This window comes from Pogoniulus pusillus, chromosome 4 (assembly GCF_015220805.1).
Source record: "Pogoniulus pusillus isolate bPogPus1 chromosome 4, bPogPus1.pri, whole genome shotgun sequence".
Lineage (NCBI taxonomy): Eukaryota > Metazoa > Chordata > Aves > Piciformes > Lybiidae > Pogoniulus > Pogoniulus pusillus.
The window spans coordinates 33,667,825-33,680,022 of NC_087267.1; the positions used below are offsets into that span (position 1 = coordinate 33,667,825).

Consider the following 12,198-nt stretch of genomic DNA (forward strand, 5'->3'; position numbering starts at 1 on the left):
AAAATTTCTTCACTAAAAGGGTTGTAAAGCATTTGAAACAGGCTGGCCAGGGAAGTGATGAAGTTAATATCACTGGAGGGATTTAAAAGAAGTATAGATGTGGTGCTTAGGGACATGGTTCAGTGGTAGCTTAGTAGTGCTGGGCTCGGAGTTGGACTTGATGATCTGAAAAGTCTCTTCCAACCAAAACAATTCTATTATTTAATTCTACAATGTGTGTGTATATATATATATATATATATGATGTTACCTATATATGTATAAACTTTATTTAGATACTGTATTTTTATCTTAAACCAAATATGTTAATTTCCTTTCTGTAGTACTATTTTGTATCAAGTGTACAGGGAGTAATTTCTGCAAGTGTTTGTATGTGTTGGGCAACACAGCAGCTGCAGCCTGCCTTGGGTTAATGTTGCACAGAATGCACTGTTGGTAATTTGAACTATAAAAGTAAGGAGATGGAGAGAATGTGAAACACTTTCGGGTAGGCATGTCATGTGTATTGCTATTGCACCGCCAGTTTGCAAAGAAATGCTCTGAAGCAGGCAATGGAATTGTAGTGTAAGCACTGACTCTGATTTTCTGCAGTCACCGTTTTTCTGTTGGACTGCAAACTGTGAACCTCTTAGTTTCAGGTCCTGGTGTTGATGCTCCCTCTAGAGGGAGACCTTGGAAGCCTGTTCTTAAAAAGTCTTGCAGCTAGTAATTTGTGTTGCTTTCATACTGTAAATCAAAATTTTCCATGCAATAGAAAAAGCAGGTAATCGACTACTTAGCAGAATACAAAGACTATAGACAAATACCGCTAAAGCAAACAATAAAATGAAAAACTTTATTTGTAGTCAATGATAAATGAAAAAAACAACCCCCAAAAAAACAACAAACCACCAGTATCACTCCCCTATCCCTGCTCCTCCCATTTCTGCCCATTCCACTAGTTGGATGCACAATGGTGTTAGGTGACCAGGCAGAGTTGGGATCATTTTTAATCACCTCGGTAAGAGAGGAGTGAGACATAGCTGAGTGAAGTCAGAAAGTGGCTGCAGCAGAACTCATTTCCAGATCTTCAGTTCTTGCTTGGCTTTATTTAGGGTAAAGGTGCCTCAAGCCAGAAGTGCATTCAGTAAATTAGGCTGGGATTGCTTGGCTTCTGGCAGCATGTGTTGATTAGATTTCTACCACTCCTGAGTCCTGCCAGATGCAGTTAGCCTGGGGGGCCTTTATCCATAACAAGGATTGTGAATATTAGAAGCAAAGAGAAAAAATGGGTTGCCTTTGACTCAGCCTGAGAAGAGTACTTTTTAGAATGTAAGGGGTAAAAATAATCATCACAGCAATAAAATGTTACAGTCAACATGTGACAAAATTGAAGATGGCTTATAAGGACACCTTTGTGTGATGGTTTGGGTGTTCCCCGTCCCCCCACACTTATAGAAATCACCCAGACTAAACTCGGTTGGCTCTGGAAATATGAGTGAAGCTTATATTTACAGCTAGCACAATATACCAGCAGATATTTACAGTCTATACAGTTATAGACAGAAATAGACAAGGTAAAAGGTAATACAGAAACACAACTCCCCTCCCAGAAACCTGAGTCCCCAGGAGGGGCTTTTAACCACCCCTTCACCTTCCCCCTACCCCTCTCAACCTTACCCCAGTCTCAAGGAAGAATGGAGGTTCGGCCAGGGGGGGTAGGAAGCAAAGTGGATTAGCTCAAAATGGAGGGTGAGGTTAGAGAGATGCAACTCAGCCAGCAGCCCCAGCGAGAGTGATGCCGAGTGTGTTACCTGTATTTTGACTTATGTTTTTATACATCTCAGTAAGCCTATGAGGGAAGTAGACATCACCATTGTTTTCCTTTTACAGCCTGTAATCTAGTTCTTCTCACCAAAACATTCTAGCCTGCTTCAAACTAGCACACTTTGTTTTCATATCTCTCTGATAGGTTGAAATAAAAAATAAGCCAATTAATTTTCCACCACAGTAACTCAACACTATTAGAGAATTAAATAAGGGGAAGGTAAGACCTCTGAACTGACAGGTATTTCTTGGGAAAGAAGTGGCTGATTTTGAGCAATGTCACTAGTGCATGTATTAGAAGCAGATGCTATGTAACAATATTTGTGCCAGTTTAAAGCACTTCTTTTGGTCAGCATGTTGTTGACAAAGACGTAGGCATGACAGTAGATTCTTCTCTCATGGAATATATTCCTTGTCTTCTCCAGAGTCATTTGCCTTGGATCCACAGCTTGAATCCAGGACTAGAAAAAATCAGTGCAATTGTATGGGAGGGTAATGACTGCAAGAAAGCAGACATGTCTGTGCTTGAAATCAGTGGTATGATCATGAACAGAGTGAGTATTCTTTTCACTTTATGCAAGTATCATATTTAGCAATCTAACCACTACCAAAAATAGGCTTGGTTTATGTAGAGAGGTTTTTTTTTGTTTTCTTTTTTTTTCTTTTCCCCTAAGTATCTTTTAGTGACATTATTGTTCCATGGCTTACAGCATTCTGATTTACTTGTTAGTAACAGATAAATGAGCCCCCAGAGCTTAAGCTTCAGGACAATAAAAAGTGTTTTCGATGTTAAGTTCTTACCAGCATAAACAATGTCTGTTTTATTGCTCCAAAGTGATATATGCTGTGGGTATTCTCACTTATCTCCTTCGTTCTGATGAACAGCTAATATGTTTGGTTAGGTATATATGTTTGACTATTTGGATGCCAAAGCTAAGATTGGAAAAGGAAGTTCTAACTTTGAAAAGGATGAGTGGGACGTCTCACTAGTCTTCCCTTCTTTTTCCTAGTACTCTTTAGGAAACAGACAAGCATTGATTTGGCCTCGGACTTCTTTTTGAATACAGGAAACAGTTGCTATTTCTGACAAGTAGATACTTATTATTGCCAACTTGTATTCACAAACTTAGCTTACAGGTCTATACCATGTTTCAGATATGAGACAGTTTTGAAGGCAATCTACAGCAGAAGTAAACTTAACAAAGCCACAGCCACCACAGCAGAATTCCAGTCATGTCTGCACTGTGCATCCTTGGATTCCTTTAAAAAAACATACATCCCCAAAATGAAACATGGATAGGGAACAACATGCAGGCTGTAAGCAGCACGATCTGATTGGCACACTTTGCTAATTCAGAGATGAGTGAATTTTTAATGTAAGAATATGCACTGGAGTCTTTTAACTGCAACGTTGTGTTGGTGGCTTTTTAATTGATTTGTTGTATTTGGTTCTTGTACATTAAGTGATCTTTGAGGAGCTCCTTTTTCTTAATAATAAACTTACCAGATTATAAAGTGCTCTTTGTAATTGTAAGAGAGTGACATTAATAATTCATTTATTGGCTTAATGCTAAAAAGAAAATTATCCCTTGTTTTCTTTTTGTTTTAGGTGAACAGCTACATACCAGGAATTGGTTATCAGATTTTTGGAAATGTCATCTCCTTAATCTTGGGTTTAATGCCATTTGTCTTTCGACTTTCACAAGCGAAAGATTTGGACCAACTAGCTGCACATTCTGCCACTGAGCTCTGCATGACTGCATTTGGGTCAAACGGAGACATTCTGGTGCTCTCCATGGTTGTTATCAGTTTTGTGGTCCGTGTGTCTCTGGTGTGGATTTTCTTTTTTCTGCTCTGTGTAGCAGAGAGGACTTATAAGCAGGTAAAAATATCAAACCAAGAGGCTTCATTCTCATGGGTTACTGGTTGTGGTTTATTTACTTTGTGGATATTCCAGACTTGCTTTATTCAGCATGCTATGATTCATAGGCCAGTGCTGACAAATGCAGTGGGCTTACAGTTAAGGAGATGACTCAGCTGCAATGGACTGAAGTCTCTGTACAGTCCCTGTAGCTAACTCTTTTTTCCTGGAGAGCATTTCTGAGGGAAAACTTTGTAATCTTTTATTTCAGATTGCTGGCTCAATGCATTAACCCAGCTCATAGTCATCCCAGTTTATCTCAATTTTCCCTGAAGAGAAAAAGTTTCCTTGAAAGAAGACTACATTTCCAGTTTGTTCTACCACTGTTTCATTCAAAACCTTTAGTTTAATTCGAAACAGTTCGGGCCAGACCCTAGTCGAGAGCCCTGCCTGCCTCCTCGTAGAAGAGTCTCCACAGCTAGAGACTGAAGGAACTGCTATCTGAATACACATGTTAATTTAGTACTTGTTATTCCAGTTTACACTTACAGACTTTCAATATCCATTCCTCACTAACTGTGGAGTAGAGACACTTGCTGATTTGCAGAAGAAAATAATTCTATTTCCTTTTCTCAAATTACAGACAAAATATGTAATTTAATACAATAGAAAGGAATTAACCTGCTTCTAAGAATCATTTCCGTTGGAAGGAACTTGTCTCATGCAGACACTCTCCAATGCAAATGATCAACAGATTCAATTTTTCTCCCAGATTGTAAGAACATAACAGATCCATTGACTGAAATCTGAAGAAAGGAACTTAAAGCGTAGCTGATTTCTTTATCATAGAATCATAAATCATAGAATCAACCAGGTTGGAAGAGACCTCCAAGATCATCCAGTCCAACCTATCACCCAGCCCTAGCCAGTCAACTAGACCATGGCACTAAGTGCCTCATCCAGTCTTTTCTTGAACACCTCCAGGGACAGTGACTCCACCACCTCCCTGGGCAGCCCATTCCAATGCCAATCACTCTCTCTGCCAACAACTTTCTCCTAACATCCAGCCTATACTTCCCCTGGCACAACATGAGACTGTGTCTCCTTGTTCTATTGCTGGTTGCCTGGCAGAAGAGGCCACCCCCCACCTGGCTACAATGTCCCTTCAGGTAGTTGTAGACAGCAATGAGGTCACCCCTGAGCCTCCTCTTCTCCAGGCTAAACAGGCCCAGCTCCCTCAGCCTCTCCTCATAGGGTTTGTGTTCCAGGCCCCTCACCAGCTTTGTCGCCCTTCTCTGGACATGTTCCAGCACCTCAACATCTCTCTTGAATTGAATGGCCCAGAACTGGACACAGGACTCAAGGTGTGGCCTGACCAGTGGTGAGTACAGGGGAAGAATAACCTCCCTTGTCCTACTGGCCACACTGTTCCTGATGCAGGCCAGGATGCCATTGGCTCTCTTGGCCACCTGGGCCCACTGCTGGCTCATCTTCAGCCAACTATCTATCAGTACCCCCAGGTCCCTTTCCTCCTGGCTGCTTTCCAGCCACTCTGTCCCCAGTCTGTAGTGCTGCTTGGGGTTGTTGTGGCCAAAGTGCAGAACCCTGCACTGGGCCTTGTTAAATCTCATCCCGTTGGCTTCTGCCCACCTATCCAGCCTGTCTAGGTCCCTCTGCAGGGCTCTCCTACCTTCCAACAGATCCACACCTGAATTCTCGTGTGTCTCCTCTTTTTAGTAAATGTTGCTCTTATTTCTGCACTGTATTAATTTGCACTGGTACATTGCACATTACTTTGGCATATTAAGCCTTTTCTCCACTTTCTTTTTAGTGGCCTTGGACACCAGTTAACAGTTCAAGTACATGTTTTTTTTTCCTCTTCTCTGCAGAGGCTACTTTTTGCCAAACTTTTTGGTCATCTAACATCTGCCAGAAGGGCAAGAAAATCAGAGGTTCCTCACTTCCGTTTGAAGAAAGTACAGAACATAAAAATGTGGCTTTCTCTCAGGTCTTATCTGAAGGTAAAATAATGTGTATTTTTGCTACTATTCAGTACAATATATCTCATGTGTTGTTCCTACTTCAATCTATCTCGTATGTTGTTCATGGAAGATTGGTATGCTAATTTTTTCCTAAGGTGTACTTACCTCTCTTGGTGCATGTGTGCCCTGCCCTGCTTCATGTTGGTGACTCTGGGCAGGCAGTGTCTGCAGGCAGCCAGATAGTGAGAAAGCAAAGGTGTAGTATTGACCTTGGAAGTGTGTTCAGAGCTGGAGTCTTGTTTTACTAATGTTAGCAGAAAAGTGTCTCAGGTGAATAGGTAAAAGCAGCCATTTGTAACATAATAGAGGCAGCACTTTATTATAAGAGGCCCATCAGTGTCAACAACACAGAAAGCATTTATGAAGCAAGATAGCTTTATGTGCATGTTTATGCTGTATGTCCATACATGCCAAATGAAGCTAGAAACTGCACTTGAGTATTACCTGAAAATTATGTTCAGCTCATATTTGAGTAATCTTATATCTCTTATGACCTTTCCAAGTCAGAGAACTTTTATGATTCTTTACAAAAGGAACCACATTATCTAATTTAGGGCTGGGTTTCATTGCTTTGATTTAGGAGGGAGGTATTTGGGTTTGGTTTTCTGATTGTTTTATGTTTTTCTCTCTGCATTGAGTAATTAAACTCAGATGATGCTGTATTTTTCCCTATTTGGTTTCTTGTGGAACCAATTTTTTGGTGTCAATCTCTCAGCAAATGACAATCACAGAATCATAGAATGCCTTGGGTTGGAAGGGACCACCGAAAGTCTTCTAGCCCAAACCCCCTGCATTCAGCAGGGATATCCTCCACTAGATCAGGTTGCCCAGAGCCTTGTCCAGCTTGACCTTGGATATTTCCAGGGATGGGGCCTCAACTACCTCCCGAAGCAACCAGTTCCAGAGTTCTACCACTCTCACAGTGCAAACTTGTTCCCAAAATCCAATCTAAATCTTTTAATTTCAAAACATTGCCCCTCATCCTATCACTACAGGCCTTTGGAAACAGTCCCTCTGCAGTCTTCTTGGAGGTCCCCTTCTGGTACTGGAAGGACACTATTAGGTCTCCTTGGTGCCTTCTCTTTTCTGGTCTGAACAACCCTAGCTCCCTTAGCCTGTCTTCATAGCAGAGGTGTTCCAGCCCGCTGATCATTTTTGTAGCCCTCCTCTGGACCTGCTTGATCTGTTGTTAGTGGTGGTAATCCCCTTATCTGCAACCATGCATCTTTGCAGCAGCAATTAAGGAAGGCTAGATGAAATCTGCTCTCAAGAGTTTTAAGAAATGGGTAAAGGATCATAAAACCAAAATATGATGTGGAGACTGGGGAATGTGTAAGGTATAAACTATAAGCAGGCAACATTTTTAATGTACAGCATATTATTAAATCTGAAAGATGCATTATTTTAAGAGGAATTGAATTGGTGCATTTACACCTCTTTTGTTATGGAAGTATATGTTGGAGAGGTTGTAAAAAAGAGCCACCCTTTACACTTTATGTTTGTGACACTTGCATCTTTTTCCTTGTAGTCTGTGGTGTTAGATGGGAGGGAAGAAGGCTAGCATGACTTGCTCAAGAAAATGTAGTTTTGATGCTTTAAAGGCTGCATATGATAGCAGTGCTGTGGAGAGAGTGTCTTTCTTTAGAATGGTCTGGGCTGGAAGGGGCCTTAAAGATTACTTAATTCCACCCTTTTTCCTTGGGCAAAGACACCTTCCACTGGATAGGTTGCTCAAAGCCCTGTCCAACCTTTCCTTGAACACTTCCAAGGAGAGGACCTGCTTTTCTCACAGCCATATCTGTATGTTCCATCTTTTTTGATGCCACTAGACACATTTGTATAATTATGAAGCTAAGAAAAAAAGCAATCAAACCTTAATCAGAGGCAGGTGCATAGGAAGCTGAATCATAACCAGTCAAGAACAGTAATTTTCACCTCCATTTGTCACATTACGAAGGAGTTGATGGAAAAGTGGTAAATATTTTCTTTTCTTATAGTTATCTCTAAGTGTTTATGACTGAATTAATCTCACATGCCTTTAGGGGTATTCAAATGTGATAGGATCTCATATGGTGTTTGGAACAGATTGCAAGCCATGATAATAAGTTCCAGGTGTGAATCTAGCTGGATATGCTCAATATCAAACTGCTGGGATAGGTTTTCACTAATGCACATATACCTTTAATTTTCAGCGTCGAGGCCCTCAACGCTCAGTCGATGTAATAGTTTCATCTGCTTTCCTCCTGACTATCTCAGTTGTGTTCATCTGTTGTGCACAGGTGAGGAAATCTTACTTGTATAGAAACAGTCATTACTTCAAATAGTTTAAAAAATAACATTTTAGTGAGCAAGCTGAGGACGTGTGACATGGAAGGGCAGACAGTGAGGTGAGTTGGGAACTGGTTGCAAGATAGAGTTCTGAGGGTGGTGATCAATGGTACCAGGTCCAGCTGGAGAGCTGTGACTAGTGGTGTCCCCCAGGGATCAGTGCTGGGGCCAGTCCTGTTCAGCATCTTCATCAATGACATTGATGAGGGCACAGAGTGTCTGCTCAGCAAGTTTGCTGATGACACCAAGCTGGGAGGCTTGGCTGAGACAGCTGAAGGCTGTGCAGCCTTCCAGGGAGACCTGGACAGAGTGGAGAGCTGGGCACAGAGGAACCAGATGAAGTTCAACAAGGACAAGTGCAGAGTCCTGCATCTGGGGAGGAATAGTAAACTGCACCAGTACAGGCTGGGAGGTGATCTGCTGGAAAGCAGCCCTGTGGAGAGGGACCTGGGGGTCCTGGTGGATAACAAGTTATCCATGGCACAGCAATGTGCCCTTGTGGCCAAGAAGGCCAATGGCATCCTGGGGTGTATTAGGAAGAGTGTGTCCGGCAGATCAAGGGAAGTTCTCCTCCCCCTCTACTCTGTCCTGCTGAGACCTCATCTTGAATGCTGTGCTCAGAGTTGGGCTCCCCTGTTTAAGAGGAACAGGGATCTGCTGGAGAGGGTCCAGCGAAGGGCTACAAGGATTATTAGGGGACTGGAGGGCATGGCTTATGAGGAGAAGCTGAGGGACCTGGGGCTTTTTAGTCTGGAGAGAAGAAGACTTAGGATTTGATCAATGTTTATAAGTATCTGAAGCCTGGCCAGGAGGAGAGGGACAGGCTCTTCTCACTTGCTCCCTGTGACAGGATAAGGAGCAATGGGTGTAAGTTGCAGCAAAAGAGATTCCTCCTCAGCACAAGGGGAGCTTCTTGACTGTAAGGGTCACAGAGCACTGGATTAGGCTTCCTAGAGAGGTTGTGGAGTCTCCCCTGGAGACTTCCAAGGCCTGTCTGGATGTGTTCCTCTGTGATCTGTGTTAGATAGTATTGTCCTGCTCTGGCAGGGGGGTTGGACTCGATGATTTCCTTGGGTCCCTTCCAACCCCTGATATCCTGTGATCCTGTGAACTTTGAGTGCCTTTTGCATGGTGTTTCCTATTTAAAACCACAGTGAAAAATCATAACAGTTATGGTTTTTCAGGTGATTACACTCCGTATTTGGTTGTTGTTTTTATCTGCTTCAGAATATTGCTCTGCAAGAGCTAAGGAAACTACTGATAGCAAAACTCCTAATATAGAATCGTGGAATAGTTTGGGTTGGGAGTGACCTCCAAAGGTCATCTAGTCTGAACCGCTTGCAGTCAGCAGGGACATCCTCCACTAGATCAGGTTGCCCAGAGTCTTGTCCATCCTGACCTTGAATACCTCGTACTGGAGTCCTCGTAGCGGAGGTGTTTCAGCCCTCTGATCATTTTCGTGACTCTCCTCTGGACCTGCTCCATCAGGTCCATGACCTTCCTGTGCTGAGGGCTCAAGAGCTGGACGCAGTACTCCAGGTGAGGTCTAACCACAGCTAAGTGATGGAATCACCTCTCTCCATTTAATGGCCACGCTTTTTTTTGGTAGTAGTAGTATTATTATTAACATTATACTGATAGTTTTTAAATATGTGTCTTCTTTCATTTTCCATCACAAATTTTGGAGCAGAGGGTTTGGGGTTTTTTCCCCTAACGTTTTGCATCCATACACACTTTTGCAGACAGTTGATAGTGTACTTGGTTGCTGATTTGTGTGAGAAACAAGACTGTTGGCTGTATTGGCCTGCCCTCTAGTGGGAACTTTTTTGCTAAGCAAATACATAAAGATTTTTACTGCTGAAGACTTTCTTGAGCTTCTGTTTAAGAATACAGGGAAGCTTCTGAAGGGCTTCTGGTTTTGTTTCCACTTTTTTCCTTCGTTAATGCTAATGTTGTTTGTTTTCTTATTTTTCTTCATGGTGGCTATCTGTACATATTTTAGTAAGAATCGAGTTTAGCGTTAGAGAATCATAGAGTCACAGCATGTCAGGGGCTAGAAGGGACCTCAAAAGATCATCCAGTCCAACCCCCCTGCCAGAACAGGATCATCTATACCATATCACACAGAAACACACCCAGGCAGGTCTTGAATATCTTCAGAGAGGGAGACTCTACAGACAACCCTGGGCAGCCTGTTCCAGTGTTCTGTCACTCTCATAGTGACAAAATTCCTCTTCATGTTTACAGGCAAATTCCTATGCCTCAACTTCCATCCGTTGCCCCTTGTCCTGTCATTAAGCCTGGGTGGATTCAAAGTTTGTTTTTTAGCCCGTGTAGTATGTCTTCCAGGTTGAACACAAGTTCAGAATTGTCTTACAGTGCATTTTTTTTCCTGTCACATCTTATCACACTTTGTATCTTTGGCACAGTGTTATTTTAAATGTATAATTTTTTTTTTATGCCTAAACCAAATCTATATATTTTTTACTGTGACATTTTTGAGTTAGGATGGCATGTACTTAATATTTGTATTTTGTCTGTTTTCAGCTGCTTCACATGCATGAGATCTTCCTTGATTGTCACTACAATTGGGAACTCATAATTTGGTGCATTTCACTAACTCTTTTTCTCTTAAGATTTGTTACTCTTGGATCTGAAACCAGTAAAAAGTACAGCAATACCTCAATATTACTTACTGAGCAGGTGAGACTTTGTATAGACCTACCTTTTCTATCTAAATGTATCTGTAACTGTATTCTAGGCATGCACTTTAGATGTATTAAAGTAGTCAAGGTGAGGGAGTTAACTGTGAGAGAGTGAGACAGTACTCTGCAACCTGAAAAGTGTTTCAGTTTCTGTGAGAAATGTATGACATCGTTTTAAAGCTGTATGGAACACTGAGATGGCCTGGTCCCAATTTCTCTTTAGATAAGCAGGCCTAGAGTTGCCAGCATATGTCAGTTAATATAATTAAGTATCATACAGACCACAAACATAAAAAGTAGCTTTTAAGCAGGAAGAAGAAACCTGAACTCTCAAAGCACTGAATGGGGGAGTAAAAGATTTGAAAGCAAATATACCCTCTACCAAGTGGGTCACTGTTTCCAGTCCAATAATTTTGACTGCTAGGTTGCCTGGATTACATGTGGTCTGCTCTAGACTCCTTGGAAACTTTTTTTTCTCAGTCATCTGTCAAGCTTGGCTTTGGATCTACATACTTTTCTTCTTAGGAATGTTCTCATCAGTGTTTGTACTGCAGACTTCTCTCTCTGCTCCTACTGGCACTGCTGATAGTTTTCTAAGCTAATCATGTTCAGGTAGCATTAGGTGAGAAGCAGCTTCTTTTATGCTCGGAGGTTTAGCATTTGTGCAAACACAGCACTCAGGACAAGGTAAGTAGGCAGTTCAAGAAATCTTCACAGGTTTCCTACAGGAAATGTGTTCAAGTTGGAGTTTTCCAAACTGAGTCTCCTAAACCAGGATGTAAAGCTTATGACAAATGGAGTAAACGACTGCTTACATCTTCTGCTCTTTTTTTGACTTTCAAGTTGTGTAAAAAAATTTAGAGTGACTTTTTTTTAGGGAGATCAGATAATATTCAGTTGCTTTCAAATGTCTATGGCCCATGTTTCAATAACCAACTTATAACAAGGTGGTAAAATACATCACAGCATCATATATGATCACTTTCTTTCTGCAAGAGTCTCTGTGATGTGAAGGACTACTTCAGCATATTGCTACATTGTTCATTTTTTATTTGCTCTTCTTCATAGTTTCTCAAGGTATTTTTCCTTTGATTTGTTTTTGTTTTGCAATAAAAAGGAAAAGCTAACCTTTGCTTTGTCTAGGATATCAAAGGTAGGTCATTTGAGAATGAAAGTTAGTATCTCAAACTTGCTAAAAGGCCAAAAAGCTCATTTGTACTCTTAACTAAACCTCCTCAGAAAAAAATTACCTAAAACATCCTGGATTTTAGAAGTACTAAGGTGATCAGTGTTCTTCTACAGCAATGAAGAGCTGGATATTTGTTCAAATACCTCAAAGCAGTGGTAAGATTGTTTTTTCTGCACTCAAGATGCTCACAAAGTACTCAGCTGCACCAAACTCTTTAAAAAAAATACACTGCATCAGAATTATGTTTTAGCATTTAAATCTATTCAG

General features: G+C 41.4%; 1 protein-coding gene across 1 annotated transcript in view; it reads left to right on the forward strand.

Moving 5' to 3' along the window:
* Positions 1-12,198, forward strand: part of PHTF2 (putative homeodomain transcription factor 2) — a 57,432-nt gene that overhangs the window by 35,423 nt on the left and 9,811 nt on the right. Inside the window, exons 10-14 of the mRNA XM_064141459.1 lie at positions 2,232-2,360; positions 3,416-3,688; positions 5,557-5,688; positions 7,902-7,988; positions 10,585-10,740. Of these exons, the coding sequence (XP_063997529.1) occupies positions 2,232-2,360; positions 3,416-3,688; positions 5,557-5,688; positions 7,902-7,988; positions 10,585-10,740 (777 nt within the window). The remainder of the gene's footprint in view (positions 1-2,231; positions 2,361-3,415; positions 3,689-5,556; positions 5,689-7,901; positions 7,989-10,584; positions 10,741-12,198) is intronic.